This window comes from Gigantopelta aegis, chromosome 11, assembly GCF_016097555.1.
Source record: "Gigantopelta aegis isolate Gae_Host chromosome 11, Gae_host_genome, whole genome shotgun sequence".
Classification (NCBI taxonomy): domain Eukaryota; kingdom Metazoa; phylum Mollusca; class Gastropoda; order Neomphalida; family Peltospiridae; genus Gigantopelta; species Gigantopelta aegis.
In genome coordinates, this window is record NC_054709.1 from 20,520,193 (window position 1) to 20,542,509 (window position 22,317).

The 22,317-nt window shown below is 36.8% G+C and overlaps 1 protein-coding gene across 1 annotated transcript in view; it reads left to right on the plus strand.

Moving 5' to 3' along the window:
* Positions 1-22,317, plus strand: part of LOC121385079 (proteoglycan 4-like) — an 88,567-nt gene that overhangs the window by 55,383 nt on the left and 10,867 nt on the right. Inside the window, exons 7-8 of the mRNA XM_041515616.1 lie at positions 1,256-1,501; positions 6,712-6,837. Coding sequence (XP_041371550.1) covers positions 1,256-1,501; positions 6,712-6,837 — 372 coding nt within the window. The remainder of the gene's footprint in view (positions 1-1,255; positions 1,502-6,711; positions 6,838-22,317) is intronic.

The window sequence follows — 22,317 nt, forward strand, 5'->3', positions numbered from 1 at the left end:
GTAGACCAGTAGAGCTAATTTTAATCAGATTGTTGAATGTCAAACATTTAGTAATGCCGCCACGTAATTAATATATACTATAGCCTTTGATATACCAATTGCGGGATATTTGTAAGGATGGGGAGAAAAAACCCACTGGGTCCGCCAAGAACATTTTATCCAACAATCCAAGCACCCCATATACATACTCTGTTGACTAAACTAAACCCCTCCCCATAAAAAAAAGACAGTTTGTTTTGTTAACGACACCACTAGAACACATTGATTTATTAATCATCAGTCATTGTATGTCAAACACTTAATAATTCTGGCACAGTCTTAGAAGTTACCCGCTACATTTACAATCAGCAGTAAGGGAACCTTTTCAACAGACAAGACAACACATACCACATACCTCAGCCTTTGATGTACCAGTCGTGAGGCACTGGTTAAGCCTAGGACCACCGAGGTCGATATTACTTTCTTCAAGCGAGCGTCCTACCCACTGGGCTAGATCCAGTCTATGTAAAAAAAAAACAAAAAAAAAGAATTACAGATATAGATTATTCATTTTAAACGAGTACATATATACTCAAGAATGCAACTTTAAATGTAATGGAGCATGTCACAACATTCTGTCTTCAATAGCATGTTTTTAAATGTAATGGAGCATGTCACAACATTCTGTCTTCAATAGCATGTTTTTAAATGTAATGGATCATGTCACAACATTCTGTCTTCAATAGCATGTTTTTAAATGTAATGGAGCATGTCACAACATTCTGTCTTCAATAGCATGTTTTTAAATGTAATGGAGCATGTCACAACATTCTGTCTTCAATAGCATGTTCTCAAGAATGCAACTTTAAATGTAATGGAGCATGTCACAACATTCTGTCTTCAATAGCATGTTTTTAAATGTAATGGAGCATGTCACAACATTCTGTCTTCAATAGCATGTTTTTAAAGGACCATCTGGGCTCACATTAAAACCCATTTTGTTTTAGTCAATATTTAAATATTTAGACTATTTCCTTGAAAATGGTTAATTTAACGAAACATGTATTAACCAAAGACTAAATGTTGTAGCCACTTTGTATAAAATGAGCAGTTGGCTAATTTGACAATGGACAGGGTGAGCCCTGGACCATGTACCTTCAATATTTACCTTTTAATATATTTTGTTGTCTTCAATTGGATTTCAGGATAACATTGTTAAAGACTGGCTTCGTATGGGCGCCACGAGAGATAAGCTGATGGTTAATATATTTTGTTGTCTTCATTTGGATTTCAGGATAACATCGTCAAAGACTGGCTTCGTATGGGCGCCACGAGAGACAAGCTGGTGGTTGGAATAGCTATGTACGGTCGCTCCTTCACTCTGTGTTCAGGGTCGCAGGTCAACGTAGGTGACAAGAACTGCGGACCGGGCAAACCAGCGCCCTTCACTAGAGAGAAAGGATTCATTTCCTACTATGAGGTAATCATTATACTCGTCTTTGTTTCAGAGGACCCAGTTACAGTCCCGTCTACCTAAACCCTCCTCCCCCCAAAAAAAAAAAAAAAAAAAAAAAAAATTAAAAATTAAAATTTAAAAAAAAAAAAAATTAAAAATAATAATAAACGCACCAAAAGCACAGGCACTCTGAATTTAATAGGATTAGACTACCTGACTGGTGATTTAAATAAAATATATGACGATTTCATCAGAGGTCTGGTTTCCGGTGGAATTAGGGGCCATCCGTAAAGTACGTACACACAGTGAGGTAGGGCCGGGAGTGGGGTTCAGGAATTAGTTGGAGATATGTAAATGTTTATGTTCTTAATGAGTTAACGTGTTCATAATTGTCACTTAGTCTGACTATTTAGTACGGTGTATTTAAAAAAACAAACATTACAGGACCTATAGTAATTTCCAGTTTGAGGCGAACGTCAAACTATTACATTTGGCAGAAGCATTTGGTATTAGTCTTGTTCTGATTTAGAGAAAGCTTAACACTTATAAGCATGGGATTCTAAAAAAGACCTCCATGGGCCTTCGAGGTCGCCTTCCTAATTGTATTTCTAAATTTTTAAAAGATAGATATTTTAACGTCTGGGTAGGAGTCGAATTTGTATGATACTCACCCACAAGAGATGGGTATACCTAAAGGTTTAAAATCTGGCGTTGATTGCTCAAAGTTAAAGACTGTCTGTATGCATATTTGTCAAAAAAGAGAATACATACAAATATACAGCTGTGTCTGGACAAAGTTCAGATTCCAGTTGTGGAGTAGATAAAAATTATGGGGGATATGCTGATATTTGACTGGAAGCTATTTGTGCCCCATTGAAATTATGTTGAAATTAATAGCTTAGAGACCTTCAGTATTTCATAAGTTATTGGCAACACAGAATGAGGAGCAGAGTGAAACGTGACAGTGGATGCACTGTGTATGGGTCAGCACGCAAGTCTTGTAGTTCCTATATAGGAATCAGATACTTAGGCTTTGTCTTCGTGCTTTTAAAACATCTCCTGTAGAGAGCTTGTACGTTGATGCACACGAACCTAGTTTGGGTGCTAGATGTGAAAAGCTTTCTCTGCAGCATGCTATCAAGATTAAATCATTACCAAAACATCCTACACTTTGATAAGAAATATATGAAATTCTTTAACGCAAGGCCAAATGCTACATTTGGTCTTCGCAGTAAGCGCTTTTTATTCGTTTCCAACATTGATTTAACAGACTCTGTGGAAACTCATTAATATTTTGTTTTACCACCTTGGTGTATCAACCTACCCAAAAGTGTTTTATCTTGCATATCTCAAGAAATATCCTAGGTATCGTACAGATGCTGTTTGTATTTAAACTATATTTCATAGGGATTCAAGATAGGGTCCGTGATTAAATTCCTGTTCATACAGACAGCTCACAAGATAGGCATTATGTGGCTTCTGCTGTAGTTTTTCCAACAGACACGACAATTTCCTTGTGATTGCTAGATTTGGGTTAAATGTTTTACTGCTGAAATTTGGGCATTCATTAAAGCCCTGGACGAAAATAGGATTCTGTAGCATCCAAATTTATGATTTTCACAGATTCACTTTCGTGTCTCTAAGCTATACATAATGTCAATTGGGATGATGATACGAAAGGGTCAGTTTTTATCTATTGTCAATAAGAACATTGTATTTTGCTAGGTCTCCAGCCATGTTGGCATTAAGGGTAAAGAAAAGGCAAATTCTCCTGCCATGTCTGTTTTAGATTTACATCATGTTAGGAGTGGTGATTTTAAACATAGCATTAACCAATATATTTTTTTAACTTGGTAAGATGACTAGAACGGCGCGGTTGCGAACAAGCTTCATTCTGTCAAGTCAGTCCTGGGAGAGTGGCGGTCCTCCTATAGGTCGTGCAGGAAGGATGAAACAGTCTTGTGTTGTACTCGCATCTGTCATACACACTTGACGCATCCATATATTTTGAAGAAGGATACGTTTCAATCCGGACTTTTGTACACTGATTTTGAGGTCTATATATACCTTTAAAGGGACAGACCCTAGTTTCAGCACATGAAAATAACACTAAGTTTAGTTAAAGGGACAGACCCTAGTTTCAACCCGTAAAAATGCACACTAAGTTTAGTTAATCTACAAACCTGTAACACATTTAGATAAAGTTACAATTGAGTGAAACATGAGTATTTGACTTTGAAATGCTAAAATACCCTCTAAAACTAGACTAAAACTCGACTCCATAACTGATATTCTCAGACGCACGTGCGTTTAAAAAAAAAATTAGAAATGCATTTTATATTAAAAACACCAGGATGGCCCAAAACACTTCGAATGTACGGAAATGGATAATCTAAACAATAAAAACTAAGGAAAGTATGATTTTAGTTATCAAAAACGGCTCTAATAGTACAACATATGCCTTAGTGTTTAAAAACTAGGGTATGTCCCTTTGACTGTTACTTGTAGGTAAAACGCTATCGATCTAGGTTCGATTCCCAGGCAATTTTTTCCATCCAGCCACTGCTTCACATCTAGTGTAACAGAAGCGGTACTGTCCTGTCTGTAGGATGATGCATATGAACGATCTTTCATGTCTCAGAAAATTGCGAACACATTGGTTTCGTTCGCGTGTCTGGTTTGGCGTAAACCTTTTCTTTTTCGCGCATTAAATTTAGGACACTATTTGCCTGGTTATAATAAGCTATGGTAGGGGCGAGACGTAGCTAAGTGGTAAAACGCTTGCTTGATGCGCGGTCGGTTTGGGATCGATCGTGAGCCCAAAGGGGTATTTCTTGCTCCAGCCAGTGCACCACGATTGGTACATCAAAGGTCGTGGTATGTGCTATCTTGTCTATGGGATGGTGCATATAAAAGATCTCTTGCTGCTAATCGAAAAGAATAGCCCATGAAGTTGTGACTGCGGGTTTCCTCTCTCAATATATGTGTGGTCCTTAACCATATGTCTGACGTCATATAACCGTAAATAAAATGTGTTGAGTGCGTCGTTAAATAAAACATCTTCCATCTTCCATAGTGGCGGGATTTAGCTCAGTCGGTTGAGTGCTCGCTTTAGCTGCTTGCATCGCAGGATCGAACCACCTCGGTGCACCCATTCAGCTGATTGTTTTTTTCTCGTTCCAACCAGTGCACCACAACTGGACAAAGGCCGCGGTATGTGCTTGCCTGTCTGTGGGAAAGTGCATATAATAGATCCCTTGCTGCATTAAAAAATGTAGCGGGTTTCCTTTGATGGGCTATGTAAAACCGAAATGAGATACTTGAATTTGGTTTTGCTTAGAGATCTTCAATTCTGAAAGGCCTGTCCATTGCTGTTTCTGAAAATTGATCGGCAGCAGCGGGTTTCCCTTTTCATCCGTGTGGCCCTTAACCGTGTGTCCGACGTCATATAACCGTGATTAAAATGTATCGAGTGCGTTGTTAAACCAAACCTTTTCCCCCCAAATAGTTTATTGCCCCAAAAATGAGTTATGGTAAGCAAGGCGAAGGAGGAGGCTGGAGGGGGGGGGGGGGGGGGGGGGGTAGGGGCTCTAGCCCGTCCAATAATTCTGAATCAAAACTATTATTGGCAGTAAATCTTAAAGGGACATACTGGTTTCAGCCCATGAAAATGCACTCTAAGTTTAGTTAATAAACAAACCTGTAACACATTTGGATAACGTTACAACTGAGTGAAACATGAGTCTGTCACATTAAAACGGTCGTATACCCTCTATAAATAGACTAAACCTCGACTCCATCATAACTGTTACTTCTCAGACGCACGTGAGAAATGCATTTTGTGATAATATTAAAAACACCAGGATGACCAAAAACACTTCGAATGTACGGAAATGGATAATCTGAACAATAAAATCTAAGTAAAGTATAATTTCAGTTATCAAAAACGGCTCTAATAGTAAAAAATATGCCTTAATGTTTAAAAACTAGCGTATGTTACTTTAAGAAAGAGATGCTACGGGGGAGTATACCTCCAAACCCCCTGTAAACGTTGCTTTGCGCCCTCGATCGCAGTCAGCCTCCCCCCTTCTAATGTCTACTTGCGCTATGATACTTCCACCGTACCTGCCTGCGCGTTCATTATCTTATATGTTATATATAGCAAACAGACATTACATAATCTTAATCTGAAAATAATATAACATATTGATATCAGAATAAAATAGATCAATTACAAAGTGGAAATAAAAATAGTCTAAATAAAGATATAAGACAAGGGTAAAAGATAAGTAGATATACTTCTTAAACTGGCATTGTGATTTAAAAATATGTAATAAAAGTACTAAGTGTCTCAACTATAGTGTTCTAGAAGTCTCAACCAAGGTTCCCAGTTGTCGTTGAATTGTGTATGTAAACATGTTTTATAATATATGTACTTCTCTATTTGTAACTTGTCTTTGATGAATTTTTTAACTCAAATTTCATTTAGTGTACTCTTTTGTAATTTTGTTTCATATATATATATACATAATACTTTACGTTAAGGAGTAACGAATTTACAAAAATGTCTGTACTATTTATAATTCCAAATCCAACTCAGAGCCCAGTAACTCATGTTCTAATAGACCAAATCAATTCCTATTGCCGATAATATTAACTTTTACTAACAAAACTGGCATAAGCAGCGTATCAACACATCCAGGAAGTACAGCAATAAAACGTGTGGCACCTCACACCTAATCTACCTGCAAAAAAATGGGGGGGGGGGGGGGGGGGGTCACATACCATTTAAGAGACTAAATTAATGTTTTTATTAGCAACCGTCATTTCTGCTGAAAATTGCAGTTCCATTTTTGGGGGTACCCCGCATTAGTTTCAACCTGTAGTATATACTGCATAACATCTGTATAACAAATAAATGTGTATTTATTTATTGTCAATGGATAATAGTATTTGCACAAATAATATCAATGTCACATATTACTACCAATCACACCCACAGCTGTTTTTACTCCGTAAACATTTCACGGTGCACCTCGAACTTTGACACGGTGCAACTCGAACTTTGACACGGAACTCTCTTCTTTGGTACTATACAACCTTCAGGGGGCTCCGCGGTGTACATTTATTTTCCCCAGGTCATTTCCAGGGGGTTGCAAAATATATATCCTGGGAAGGGATCCCCGCTATTATTTGTGCTACAGGACCTGCGGATCCTTAAACCGACTGTGATCAAACTGTGACAACCAAACATTACTGTGTTTCTTTCTTTGTAGATAAAAGACCGACTGAAGAATGGATGGACTCGAGTATGGTCCAGCAGTCAAATGGTTCCATATGCGTACAGCGCCAAGGAGAAACAGTGGGTGGGGTATGATGACATACAAAGCGTGCAGCTCAAGGTGAGTTACACTACTTTGTCCCTATAGAGTCGGATCCAGGAAAACGGGAAAAGGGCAACCGAATACGAAGACAAATAAAGGAAGGAAAAAGGGGGCACTTGAATATTTTCAAGAGAGGAAAAAGGGGCACTTGAATGTTTTTAGAAGGGGAAAAAGGGGCTCTTGATTTTTTTTAGGAGGGGCGGGTCCCCTGGTGTCCCCTGAATCCACCTCTGCCAAGACTAGGTCAGCGGCAAGGTCAGCTGCAAGGTGAGAGGCTGTGCCTAAGCTTGATTGGATATAGGCACATAAAGGGAGTACCAGGGCCCGTGCTTATAAAACTGTTAGAGTCCAGACTCAATCTCTAATGACGTCACACATATACAATTTGTATGGCGTTGCCATGACGTTCACGTCCCAGACTCTATTAGAGTCTCAAGTCCACAAGGCCAGGGCCTGTGCTTATAAAACTTAAAGTCTAGACTTTAATAAAGTCCAGACTTTAACGTAATACTATTTGAATGGCGTTGCCATGACGTTAAAGTTTGGACTCTATTAAAGTCTAGACTTTAAGGTTTATAAGCACGGGGCCTGGTTTGGTGCTTATAAAACATTTAGTACAGACTAGAGTTTGAGAGTTTCATACCATAGCAACGCCGCACAAAGTGTATACATGTGACGTCATTAGAAATTTGAGACTAGATTCTAAAGTCCTGCATCCACAACGTGTAGTTACAGGAATGATCCAGCTCAGTGGAACCAATGACTTACTTTCTCTATTTTGCTCTACGATCGATACAATTATTTCAGAGATTATGGAATGCGATATATTATTTGTAGATACATATAACATTATGATGCTGCTAGGTAAGCGTAGATAATGTATAATGCATAAGTATACGAGACGGTGTGTGTGTGTGTGGGGGGGGGGGGGGGAGACTGCACCCCTAGTACTGGCGGAAATCCGCAAATTCGGGCAAAAACGATAGAGATATTCGGGCAAAGTGAGCTGGCCTTAAACCTTTTCACTATGTATTTCTATCATTCTAGGGGCGAGACGTAGCCCAGTGGTAAAACGTTCGCTTGATGAGCGGTCGGTTTGGCATCGATCCCCGTCAGTGAGCCCATTGGGCTATTTCTCGCTCCAGCCAGTGCACCAAGACTGGTACATCAAAGGCCGTGATATGTGCTATCCTGTCTATGGGATGGTGCACATAAAAGATCCCTTGCTGCCAATCGAAAAGAGTAGCCCATGAAATGGCGACAGCGGGTGTCCTCCTTCAATATCTGTGTGGTCCTTAACCATATGTCTGACGCCATATAGCCGTAAATAAAATGTGTTGAGTGCGTCGTTAAATAAAACATTTCCTTCCTTCCTTCCATCACACACTGTTAGTTGTAATCCATATAAAAATGTATAGTGATTTGTTTGCAACCCTATATAGCTGTTTGACAGTAGTGTTAGTATCAATATATGTTGTTATCCAGATTCGGGCATGTTCACACACACCTTAAAGGGACATTCCTGATTTTGCTGCTATTTTTAAGATGTTATCGACTAACAGAGACTTTTTAACGATTGTAATCACATATCAAATATATTTTTCTGCATAAAATATTAGTGGCTGTATATTAAACGTGTTTCTGACCGTTCTAATATTTGTACTAAGTTAAATTTTATTTTATTCCTAAAAAAAGAAGAAGCATATTGAATATACATACAGACACTGATATTCTATACAAGAAAATATATTTAATATGTAAGTTTAATCGTAAAAACAGGACAGCAGCATTTAAAACCAGAAGTATAAAAACAGTTCAAATGGGAAAAAAACAACAACACACAACTGGAGTTAAAATAAAATAATCATCATATCATAAGATAAGCCTACTGGGAGGAAGGAACAGACTTTTAAGAACATCCCTCTCCTCAACCACCTCCCCACACACACTCAGGTTTGAAGAACTTTTACATTAGGGACCGCGGAGCATGGTGACCGCAGGAACATGCCCACCCCACCCCACGTTTCCTTGTTACTGTACTCACAATCCTGGAAATGACATACGTATTTTAACACCTGGAATTGAACATTTTCTCCTGGGAACATACCTATCAACACCCATATAATAACAAAACGTTTCACGCTCCTCTCCAATTTCGGTTCAAACATGCTATCTGGGCATTCAGTCCATGAACAGTGAATATCCACCAAGGACAGAAGTATGATGATATAGTAGGGTAGGCCTGTATTTAAAATTGCATTTAACCATTACTTCAATATTTTGCTATCTCTGGGGAAAATGCACATCGGTATGAACATCTTATTTGGTGGAAATATGTTTATTATCACACTTTCTAGAACACGTGTAGCAATTATGTGACTACACTAAACACCAAAAGAACATTAAAGTTTTTAAAACATTTTTTTACAGAAGTGATTAAGTTTAACACATATTGAGATTTAGGAGAATTACAGGTTGATATACTATCAATTATTTTACAGAACTGAGCTTTTGTAAAGCAGTAAACCTATTGTAATTGTAATCTATGCATATCCCTGCTTTGCGTTTCTTTTGGTATTCAGTATATTCGATACACACTTCATCCACATGGACTGCCAACACATGAAATAAAAGTGTCTAAAGTTTGTTTTCTTTAACGACACTACTAGAGCACACTGATTTATTAAATTATCTGCTATTGGATGTCAAACATTTGGAAATTCTGACACGTAGTCATCAGAGAAAACCTGCTACATTGTTCCTAATGCAGCAAGGGATCTTTTATGTGCACTTTTCCACAGATAGAAAATCACATACCACGGCCTCTGACCAGTTGTGGTCACTCAAAGCAACTGAGCTAAATCCCGCTTCATTCCATCCCTATTGAGCCGTCAAGTCTTAATGATGAAACAAAGTTAAAATTAAATTAGTTTTTGTTTTAACGACACCACTAGAACACTGACAATTTAATCATAAGCTATTCAGTATCAGATATTTGGTCATTCTGACACAGAGGAAACCTGCTACATTTTTGTTCATTTAGTAGCAATGGATCTTTTATCTGTACTTTTCCACAGACAGGACAGCATATACTACGGCCTTTAATATACATGTCGTGCGGCATTGGTTAGAACGGGGGAAAACACAATGAGAGAATGGGTCGACTGTGGGGTTCGAACCTACAATCAAAGCACATGACTGGACGGGAAACGAAAGCCAGTTGGTCCGCCGATGGGTCTGACTGTACAACCCAAGCACCCAAGGCTGAACTGAATCCTGCCTCTTAAACGATGAGAAACGTATCACATTCAAAGTCGTGTCTGCACAAAGCAGATTTAAACGAACACTTCGACAGTTGAAGAATGCTACCATTAAGCACTGTTGGGTGCTTCGTTCATAGGAGGGGCGGGACGTAGCCCCGTGGTAAAGCGATCGCCTGATGCGCGGCCGGTTTGGGATCGATCCCCGTTAGTGAGCCTATTGGGCTATTTCTTGTTCCAGCCAGTGCACCACGACTTGTATATCAAAGGATGTGTTATGTGTTATCCTGTCTGTGGGATGGTGCATATAAAAGATTCATTGCTACTAATGGAAACATGTAGCGGCTTTCCTCTCTAAGATTATACGTGAAAATTACCAAATGTTTGACATCCAATAGCAGATGATTAATAAATGTAATGACCGGCCTAGGTGGCGTCGTGGTTAGGCCATCGGTCAACATGCTGGTAGGTACTGGGTTCGGATCCCAGTCGAGGCATGGGATTTTTAATCCAGATACCGACTTCAAACCCTGAGTGAGTGCTCCGCAAGGCTCATCGGGTAGGTGTAAACTACTTGCACCAACCAGTGATCCATAACTGGTTCAATAAAGGCCATGGTTTGTGCTATCCTGCCTGTGGGAAGCGCAAATAAAAGATCCCTTGCTGCTAATCGGAAAGAGTAGCCCATGAAGTGGCGACAGCGGGTTTCCTCTCAAAATCTGTGTGGTCCTTAACCATATGTCTGACGCCATATAACTGTAAATAAAATGTGTTGAGTGCGTCGTTAAATAAAACATTTCTTTCATTTCTTTTTTTAATAAATGTAATGTGCTCTAGTGGTGTCATTAAAGAAAACAAATCTTTTTCGTTCATAATAGCTCTTGTCGTAGGAATCCCGGTTTAAAGTTCGTGACCTGACAATTACATGACTATTATTGATTTTTTCTCTCTTCAGAATATGAGTTATTCTGCTTATATGGTAAAACAGAAATCAAAATTTCTAAAAAAATCCAACAACAAATAATCATAAATCATGATACATTAAGAGAAAATACTAAAATACTATGGTGTATTAGTATTAGTAAGTTCTTAATAACATGGGTATAGCTACTCAAGCATTCAAATTAACCCTATAACACTTAGACATTAACAGTCCATCCCATTCTATTAAAAACGACAATAGTGATATGTGGCTAAATCTACATATACACAATAGATGTAAATACTACTTCTCATTGCCCTTAAGGTAAACCGGATATCATCATGTTTTACTAGGACCCGCGCATGTTACCAGTACAACAGTGGCTAATACACTGACACTAGTTACAATTAAATTACAAGAATTTGCTTGTGAGCTGATTTATCATTTTATGACAACAAATACTGCCACATGTATCACCAGTGGTAGGACTGGTAGCCTTAACAGTGGAATGAAAAGTTGGGTGCACCTCGAACTTTGAACCACTCGGATACTACTTGGTGTACTGCTGCCTTTAAGTTTGGTAGTACTGGCTGAAATTTTGGGTGAGTTTTCACTGCTCAAACTTGATTTATATGAGACCACTATGCTGAGTTTGCCATCTAAACATACACTTCTTGACAAGTAAATATTTGGTGCGTTGCAAAGACAAGGGTGTATACCACCAAATCAAATCCCATAGACGACAACAGTAACATATGTGGCTACAACTCTTACTTGCAGCGCATCAATCGACATATACACCATGCATATACATACTACCACCCTTCACCCTTAAATCAGAAAAAATTAGGGTTAAGCTTCTCATTTCAGAGACAACTGGTAGCGTCTATGACTACCCTAGTTCCGCACAAAAAGAGCCATGCTATTATGAGTAGGCTGCGCCACATGTTTGAAGCACAATGCTACTTGATACATTGGTACTAGATGAAATAAAATTGCATACATTTTTGTCCAGATGAAATTAATTGTTTTAACAACAAACACCAAAACAGGACGCATGGTATTAACGGCTCTATCAAAAGTTAGGTGCACCTCGAACTTTGACCCAGCCGGGTGTTATTTTGTTTAGTGCTACCTTAAGCATTAATTGGATATAGTAAAACTCGAAACGAAAAAAACACGATATCCACATATCAAGACTGTATCTCTACACAATGACGAGTCGAAGTGGCGTTTGACAAAACAGTAGGTGATTCCATGAATCTTAATTCAAGTGCCACGTCTACAGGACAACCACTCCCGAGGAAATCATTTACTGCGAAATACAATGTCATCCTTCCTGCACCTGCAACACACGGAGTAATTTACTAAATCAAAACTACCACAGGACAAAGCTCATTGAAATAAATACAGTATATATTGACGGAAATCGAATCAGTTGTACATACACTTTCACTATTAGAGCCGGTGTTGTTTTATTGTTTACATTATCCATTTCCGTACATCCAAAGTGTTTCTGGTCATCCTTGTGTTTGTAATATCAAATGTTTAAAAAAAATTAAAAAAAAATTCTAATGATTCTAAAAACGCACGTACGTCTGAAAAGTAACTGTTATAGAGACCAATTCTAGTCTATTTGTAAGTGTATTTCAATGTCACAGACTCTTGTTTCATTCTATTGTAACCTTATCCAGATGTGTTAGAGGTTTGTAGGTTAACCAAACTCAGTGTCCATAAAACTAGGGTCTACAACTTTGACCTCACAACCAACGACAACGAATACCTTATTGAAAAGACATAGTGAGTTAAGTTCATGCACTCTTTTACATTACATTTTGATCATAATATCATAGTCTCATGTTTGAGAAAAGGATTTTCAAATGATCTATGGTGACGTTCTACTACAGTAGTTTCTGTATTCTCTTATGACATTTCTGATAATTTATCATAGACGTAGCAATGAAATATATAGATCTACGAAACCATAAAAGTGATATCGGTGAAAAGTCACATTTTCACTGTATTTTAGCTACAGTGAAAATATAGAAATCGTATTTACTTTTTTGTAAAAGTTCATGATTAAATTATCTCCCGTTGTCTCGTTTCTTTGTATTTAAGTTTGATGATTACAAATGCATTTGATCGTATTTGAAAAAGAAAAAAAGAAGTAATTTAAACAACTGTACCTATGAAAAAGATGTGTGAAGTGCAATGACGATACAATATCTAAAACGAATTGAATACAAAGCTAAATAATGATGAGACAATGTCCTGTCATTGAGTGTACGGAAATTTTAACGGCGTTCGATTAGTTTTTTGTGGGGGTTTTGTGTGGATCGCTTCGTCAGATATGTTTGCACAGCAGTATTATTAAACAAATGTTAATTTAATAATTAAATAAAGATAATTTTTATTGAAATTTCTTTTAAAAAGTCTTGGTCAAGTATATTTTCTGGAAATGTTTCATTGGAAAAAAATTATCACGTGTTTTCGATAGGAAAAGCGAAAGATATCATCAGAAAGTGAAAGGTATTGTCAAACATTAGAAAAGATGTATATAAGAAATAGACGTTTTCATGGTGGATTTTTCGAATACAATTTTTATGTCAACTCGTGATGTGTGAAAACATTATTTTCACTCATTGCTTCGCAATTCGTGAAAATATGGTTTTAGGTCGCAAGGAGTGAAAATATAGTTTTCACACATCACGAATTGACATAAAAATCGTATTCGAAAACAAAACAATGAAATAGGCTCTATATATTCTACACATGTAGAAAAGCGAAAAGGGATCACACAATTAATAACAGCAAATATTGACTACGACCAAAACCCGCAATGTGCCAGACGCTCACGGTGTTACTGACAGTCAAGTCGACACTATTGACCCAATGCCACTTTATAACTTTGTATAAAATACAGGCATTACTACTCTAGAATACAGTATATAGATCGGAATACCAATGATGGAAAATATTCCTAGAAATGAATGTAAATTCTGTTCACGTCATGAAAATGATATCACTGGTGATAAATATCACCTATTTATTTTAATGCAATTATTTTCGAGAATGCAAGCATCATGTATACACCACGGTATTATTTACTAGACCAAACATTGACGGAGATCGTGCGTTGAGTTGTAACACGAATGTTCTGTTATTTGATTTACTGAACTGCGTTTTAAAATACTTACATCCTCGCACTACTTCACACACGCCCTAATTCACACACACACACACGCACGCACGCACGCACGCACACACACACTCGCATACATAATGTATGTATGTATGTATGTATGTATGTATTGACAAAGTAGAGCTGTTTTAGTCCTACATGTAATGGGGGAGGGGGAAGGGTTGTTCCACTGTCATTTATTTTCAAAGAGTTTCTTTTGTTTCCAAAAAATGTTTGCGATTTTGTTATATCGAGAAGAAGCAATATTTGTAAAATATGTCTGTGTGACGTTCCTTCTTGTGAAATATAGTAAAACTCTTTGTCTTTCAAAATATTTTGACAAAAAGAAAACTATTTTCGTTAAAAATGTATCCGGTGCATTTTAAAAATTTAAGGTGTAGTTTTACATTGCGTAATTTCGTAAAACGAATAAAATTCATTCTATTTGGCTTCCAATGGCATAATTGTAAACTATCCTACTTGTATATTCTTGTAAAGAAATTGACCTTATTTGCATGTTTAAAAAACAAATATTTGCTTGAAGATATGCATTTGCTGATTTTCAGATATTAAGGTAAAGTTTTACATTGTGTCATTTAATAAACTGAGATAATATTCTACTGTATTCGGCGTTTAGTCACCTTCTTGTAAACATTCTTACTTGCATATTCGTGGAAAGGAATTGATCTTATTTGCATAATCTTTACACCGAGTCTTGTGATAAACTGAATTAGTGTTCTGTATTTAGCGTCTAGCTATATTCGTGTGAGATATATTACTTGCATATTCATGTAAAGAAATTGATTTTATTTGCATATCTTCTCTTTAAAGATAACAATATTTGCAAGGAAAAAAAATGTATCTGCTGTATTTCAAAATTTAAGGTGCAGTTTTACATTGTGTCATGTGACAAACTCAATGAATGCCTCCGTTTTGTTTTGGTAGCCATATTCTTGTAAAATGTCTTACTTGCATATCCCTTTAAAGAAATTGATCTTTCTTGCATTTTCCTGCAAAGACATGTGTCTTTCTTTGCACATTCTTGCAAAACAATGTGACTTTCTGTCGCATTCTTACGTAACAACAAATGCTTTCTGTGCTGAACAAGTTGTCTGCACATACCGCAACGCACGCGACCATGCGTAGCTGTTTGTACTCAACGGCTTCCGGTTGCACAGCCATTGACAATATCAAAAAATCAATTGTTCTGCAAACAAAACATCTGACAAGAGTATTATTACCCTCTATGGCAACCTTCGTGTATGCAAACATGCCTTCATATCTCGAATGAATCTGGCATGCGCTGGTCATTTCAAACTTAATATTTGTGGAGGCTGGAATTTCGCGGGGATGTATTGGCGCGATTTCAATTATTCCCTTCAAAGGATGCGCTGTGTATGACAATCCCCAGAAACAATGGGAAAATAACGTTGTCAGTTATGGACGCTATTTCATAGTCAGATTATATGCGTCATACGTACAATCATCAAAAACATTAAAGAGATGAAGTTCACACATTACAAAGATATTCGCGGTAATCTGAGACATATCATATGGCTTTATGGACTTGTGCATTCTTTAATAATAGAAAAAACAACAACACTGCATTATCGGGTGGTTAAGAGAAACGGAAAGACACAACACAATGCACCAAGACAAATAAAAGCAAATAATAAAAAAATAAAATAAAATAAAATAGAAATATTTAGCTATTGATATCAAAGCAGTTACACAATGCTGAGAAGGTCTCTTCTGCAACATGGATTCTGAGAATACCGCTAAAGCAACACATGTCACTTACCGGGCCTAACACATTTTCGTATTTTATAAATTCAACGGCCATATCTCTATCAAAAATGGGTAAAGTACCATGTACATAATAAAGGCATGAAATAAATTTCAACTCCTCTAACTAAAAATTATGGAGAAACACTTGAGATATAGAGGCTATTTCATGGGGTTTTGTTTTCGAATACGATTTTTATGTCAACGAGTGATGTATGAAAACCATATTTTCAAGAACTGCAAAGCAATTAGTGAAAATTAGTTTTTCAGACATCACAAGCTGACATAAAAATCGTATTCGAAAAACCCCCATCATGAAATGGTTTATTTATTATATACATCTTTTCAAAACAAATTACAATATCTTTCGCTTTTTTTAATATCTTTCGCTTATCATATCGAAAACACGTAACACCATGATATATTTCTTCCGATGGAACTTTTCTCGAAAATGTACTTGACCATAGACTTTTTAAAAGAAATTTTAATAAAAATTATCTTTATTTAATTATTAAATTAACATTTATTTAATAATACTGCTGTGCAAACATGCCTGGCAAAGCGATCCCCCCACACCCCCCACACCCCACCAAAAACAAAACAAAACACAAAAGCAAAACGAATCGAATACTGTTACATTTTACCTTACACTCAATGACAGGACATTGTGTCATCATTATTTAGCTTCGTGTTCAATTCGTTTTATCTATTTTATCGTAATTGCACTTCATATCCCTTTTTTTATGGGTACAGTTGTTTAAATTACTCTTCTTTTTTTCAAATACGATCAGGTGCATTGGTAATCATCAAACTTAAATACGAAGAAACGAGACAAAGGGAGATAGTTTAATCGTGAACTTACAAAAAACTAAAAGACTATTTCCATATTTTCAGTGTAGCTAAAGTACAGTGAAAATATGACTTTTCACCGGCTATAATTTTTATGGTTTCTGTAGATCTATATATTTCATTGCTATGTATATAATAAATTATGATATTGAGCATTACTATTTAATCATTTGAAGTAGTTTTGTTTCTAATTCACATCCTAAGGGGAGCTTTTTTTGACATGAGTAAGCATATTTTATTTTTAAGAGTAGTAACTGAAAATTAAGTCAGTACTCCTGTATAGAAATTTCAGTTAACGAAGTTGTAATTTCTATCTATGAATAAAAACTTAATTTTGTTTCCTTATTTTGATCTCTGCATGAGTATCATTTATTAATTTCGCTTATTATTTCTAAACAGGAATAACAATTACTTATTTGAGTTAATATTTCTAAACAAGAATAAGAGTTACTCATTTCAGTTACTATTTCTATACAGATAGAACAATGACTAATTTCTGATTTTTTTTTCTAAACAGTAATAACAATTACTAATACAAGTTGGTTTTTCTAGAGAGAAATATCACTTAGTAAAAAAGTTTCCTAAACAGGAATAACAATTGTTAATTTCAGTTAGTTTTTCTAAATGGTAATAACAGTTGTTAAGGTCATTTTGTCTAAACACGAGTACCAGTTAAACATCTGAGTTATCAGTTAAACATCTGAGTTACCAGTTAAACATCTGAGTTACCCACGTTTCACCACCAATGAAAAGAAAAAGAGGAAGAACATAATATTATATTGTATAAAACAACAACAACAACAAAAGGTTTTATTTAATGACGCACTCAAATCATATTACTTACGGTTATGTAACTTCGGACACAGGGTTAAGAACAAGATAGTCAATGCGACAGTGAGATACTACAGGGTTAAGAACAAGATAGTCAATGCGACAGTGAGATACTACAGGGTTAAGAACAAGATAGTCAATGCGACAGTGAGATACTACAGGGTTAAGAACAAGATAGTCAATGCGACAGTGAGATACTACAGCGTTAAGAACAAGATAGACAATGCGACAGTGAGATACTACAGCGTTAAGAACAAGATAGTCAGTGCGACAGTGAGATACTACAGCGTGCTTGAACCTTCACTGGATATAAGCACGAAAATAACTTGAAACGAAATTACATATTTGTGATGCCCCCCCCCCCCCCCCCCCCGACACACACCAGAATGTATTTTTACCTTTGGATTAAATAGTTATGACATTTTTGGTTTTTGTCTAGTTTTTGTTTGTCATTCTTTTTAGCACCGCTATGAATTTTGTTAGCGGAGCTTTTCTAATGTTGATTTGTCTAGCATCTCCCCGTACGGGGCGGAACGTAGCGCAATGGTAAAGCGCTCGCAACTGGTGTAACAAAGGCTGTGGTATGTACTATCATGTCTGTGGAATGGTACATATAAAAAACATCCCTTGCTGCTAATCGAAAAGAGTAGCCCATGAAGTGGCGACAGCGATTCTGTGTGATATATAACCGAAAATAAAATGTGTTGAGTGCGTCGTTAAATAAAACATTGCCTTCCTTCCTCCCCGTACGTGAACCCTTCTGGTGAAGTGTTACCTTGATTGTATTGTACAGTACCACTACATGTACATGGATTCTCTGGGGCACTCTTCACACGCGCGGTCGGTCTAGGATCGATCCCTGTCAGTGGACCCATTGAGCTATTTCTAGTACCAGCCAGTGCACATCAACTGGTATATCAAAAACCGTGGTATGAACTGTCCTGTCTGTGGGAAAGTACATATAAAAGGTCCCTTACATTAGGAAAGATGTAGCGGGATTTCTCTGATGACTACGTGTCAGAATTACTAAATGTTTTACATCCAATAGCCGATGATTAATTAATCAATATATAAAGCAAACTCTATAGGATAGTCTTGGTGCGCGGTCGGTCTGTGATCAATCCCAGTTGGTAGGCCCGTTGTGCTATTTCTCGTTCCAGTCAGTATATCACGACTGGTATATCAAGGCCGTGGCATGTGCTATCCTTGCTACTAATGAAAAAATGTCGAGAGTTTCCTCTCTAAGACTATATGTCAGAATTATCAAATGTTTGACATTCAGTAGCCGTTTATTAATACATCAATGTGCTCTAGTGGTGTCTTAAAACAAAAACTTTACCTTGATTGTATTTTTCTGACTCACGGTACAACTAAATTGATTCTTTGGGGCACTATCCAGAAACTAATACAGACATATTTCGGAATTTTTATTATCATTATTATTTTTAATTTAAACTAAAATTTCAAAATCTATCTTCTCCTGAAGTTTTTATTCGATAGTTCTGGAAACTCAGCATAAAGATTCTTATGAACAGGCTTCATACATTAAAATAGTACTGAAGAAAATTACCCCCCACTGGATTTTTGCTTATTATTTATGATTTATGAACACCCGTGTAACGACAAATTGAAAACTCTACTAGCATTATGAATGTTAAAGCTTGTTTTGTTTAACGACACCACTAGAGTACATTGATTTATTACTTATTGGCTATTGGATGTCAAACATTTGGTAACTGTTACTCATCATAAGAGGAAACCTGCTAAAGTTTTCCTAGTGCACCAACGGATCTTTTATATGCACTTTCTCACAGACAGGATAGCACGTACCATTGTGCACTGCATGGAATGAGCAAAAACCCAAAGAGTTGAATGGATCCACCGAGGTGGTTCGATCCTACGACGCAGGTACCTAAAGCGAGCACTCAACCGACTGAGCTAAATCCCGCCTCTAGCATTAAGATGACCTGTTACTATATAACATTGGAGGGGCATTATAAACTCTCTTTTAGCATACTCACAATGTAGGATCCGCACACACTTTACAACCGACTGAGCTAAATCCCGCCTCTAGCATTAATATGACCTGTTACTATATAACATTGGAGGGGCATTATAAACTCTCTTTTAGCATACTCACAATGTAGGATCCGCACACACTTTACAACCGACTGAGCTAAATCCCGCCTCTAACATTAAGATGACCTGTTACTATATAACATTGGAGGGGCATTATAAACTCTCTTTTAGCATACTCACAATGTAGGATCCGCACACACTTTACAACCGACTGAGCTAAATCCCGCCTCTAGCATTAAGATGACCTGTTACTATATAACATTGGAGGGGCATTATAAACTCTCTTTTAGCATACTCACAATGTAGGATCCGCACACACTTTACAACCGACTGAGCTAAATCCCGCCTCTAGCATTAAGATGACCTGTTACTATATAACATTGGAGGGGCATTATAAACTCTCTTTTAGCATACTCACAATGTAGGATCCGCACACACTTTACAACCGACTGAGCTAAATCCCGCCTCTAGCATTAAGATGACCTGTTACTATATAACATTGGAGGGGCATTATAAACTCTCTTTTAGCATACTCACAATGTAGGATCCGCACACACTTTACTACCGACTGAGCTAAATCCCGCCTCTAGCATTAAGATGACCTGTTACTATATAACATTGGAGGGGCATTATAAACTCTCTTTTAGCATACTCACAATGTAGTATCCGCACACACTTTACAATAGACTATACTAAACAAGGTATTATTACACTTGACAGGTGTGATCAAAACTATTGGCATAATAATGCAGATAGTGGCAATCAGTTTCATATAGTCTATTTCAAACTTGCTATTTTTTATGCAGTGTGTAATTTTTCATCTTTAAAAGACAACTTTTTGATTGTATGTAGTAACAGATGCTAACACAGTTTTTAAATTCTTATTTCATGGATTTTAATGAATAGTGTGTAATAAGCAAAAATGTGTCGGGGGTGGGGGTGGAGAGTATAATTTTGATTAGTATTGTAATAGTTAAAGTTAAAGGTTTGTTTTGTTTAACGACACCACTAGAACACATTGATTTATTAATCATCAGCTATTGGATGTGAAACATTCATGATTTGGTAATTTGGAAATACAGTCTTAGAGAGGAGACACGCTACATTTATCAATTAGTATTAAGGGATCTTTTATATGCACTTTCCTTCAGACACGACAGCACATACCACCGCATTTGATATATCAGTCTTGGTGCACTGGCTGGAACGAGAAATATCTCAATGGGGCATCAAGAGGAAATAGAAGAACATCACATATTATTTCGACATTCTAGATTTTTAACAAAAAGAGAAGGAAAAAAACTGAAAGGATAAAAGGAAAAAAAAAAACCACACACAAAAAAAAAAAACCTTCAGGAAAGCAAATAAACAAACAAACGACAAACGAAAACAAAACAAATCTTGTCGCAGAATTTTTTTTCTTCTAATATTAGAGATAATTAAAGAGTATTTACAAGTTAAGTGGTACTCTAGCTGGAATGAGAAAACCCCAATGGGCCCACCGACGGGGATCTGTCCTAAACCAACCGCGCATCAAGCGAGCGCTTTACCACTGGATTATGTCTCGCCCCTTTTAATAATAGATGAACAATGTACTAGTATATTAATGATTTATCTATATCTCTCCGTTTCCTTTTTATCTTTCTTATCACTCGAAAACAAGCGTTGCTTTGTATAATATATTTCACAAACACAGCAATTCTGCCTCGTATGTACATGTCATTCTACAAAACACAAGGTCAGTGCCATGACAGCTAATTACACACGGTTAAGCATTCCTATAGTCCTTTTTTTGTTAAATGACGTCACTACTGCGCATTGATTTATTAATCGTCAGCTATATTGATGTCAAACATTCGTAATCGATCCTAGACCGACTGCGCATCCGGCGATCGAGGTCTGAAATGCATATTAAACAATTAGATTGAAAGATAAAACCTACACAATCGATGTCGTACATGTGTACGATATATGAACGCAAACACTTTGGTTAAAAAATCCCTTGCTACTAATGGAAAAGTGTAGCGGGTTTCCTCTCTAAGACTATACGTCATAATTGCAAAATGTTTGACATCCAATAGCCAATGATTAATTACTCAATATGTCCTAGTGGTGCTCTTGCCAAGCAGTGCACTATGGTATGTGTTTTCCTGTCTGTGGAAAAGTGCATATAAAAGATCCCTTTCTGCATTAGGAAAATAAAGAGTGTTTCCTCTGATGACAATGTGTCAGAATGACCAAATGTTTGACATCCAATAGCTATTGATTAATAAATCAATGTACTCTAGTGGTGTTGTTAAACAAAACAAGCTTTAACGTTCATAATGCTAACAGTTTTCAATTTGTCATTCCACGGGTTTTTATAAATCATAAATAATAAGAAAAAATACGGTGGGGTTTAATTTTGCTTAGTACTTTTTTAATTTGTGAAGTCTGCCCTGTAGGGTCCGCTAGTGTTCACCTGTCCACTAGTGTAACAATGAACACTAGCGGTTGCAATGTTGACCGCTAGTGTAATAATTTAAAATGTTAAATAACAGTCAACACAGTCGACTAATTTTACTACATCGACCGTTAGTGTAACAATGAAC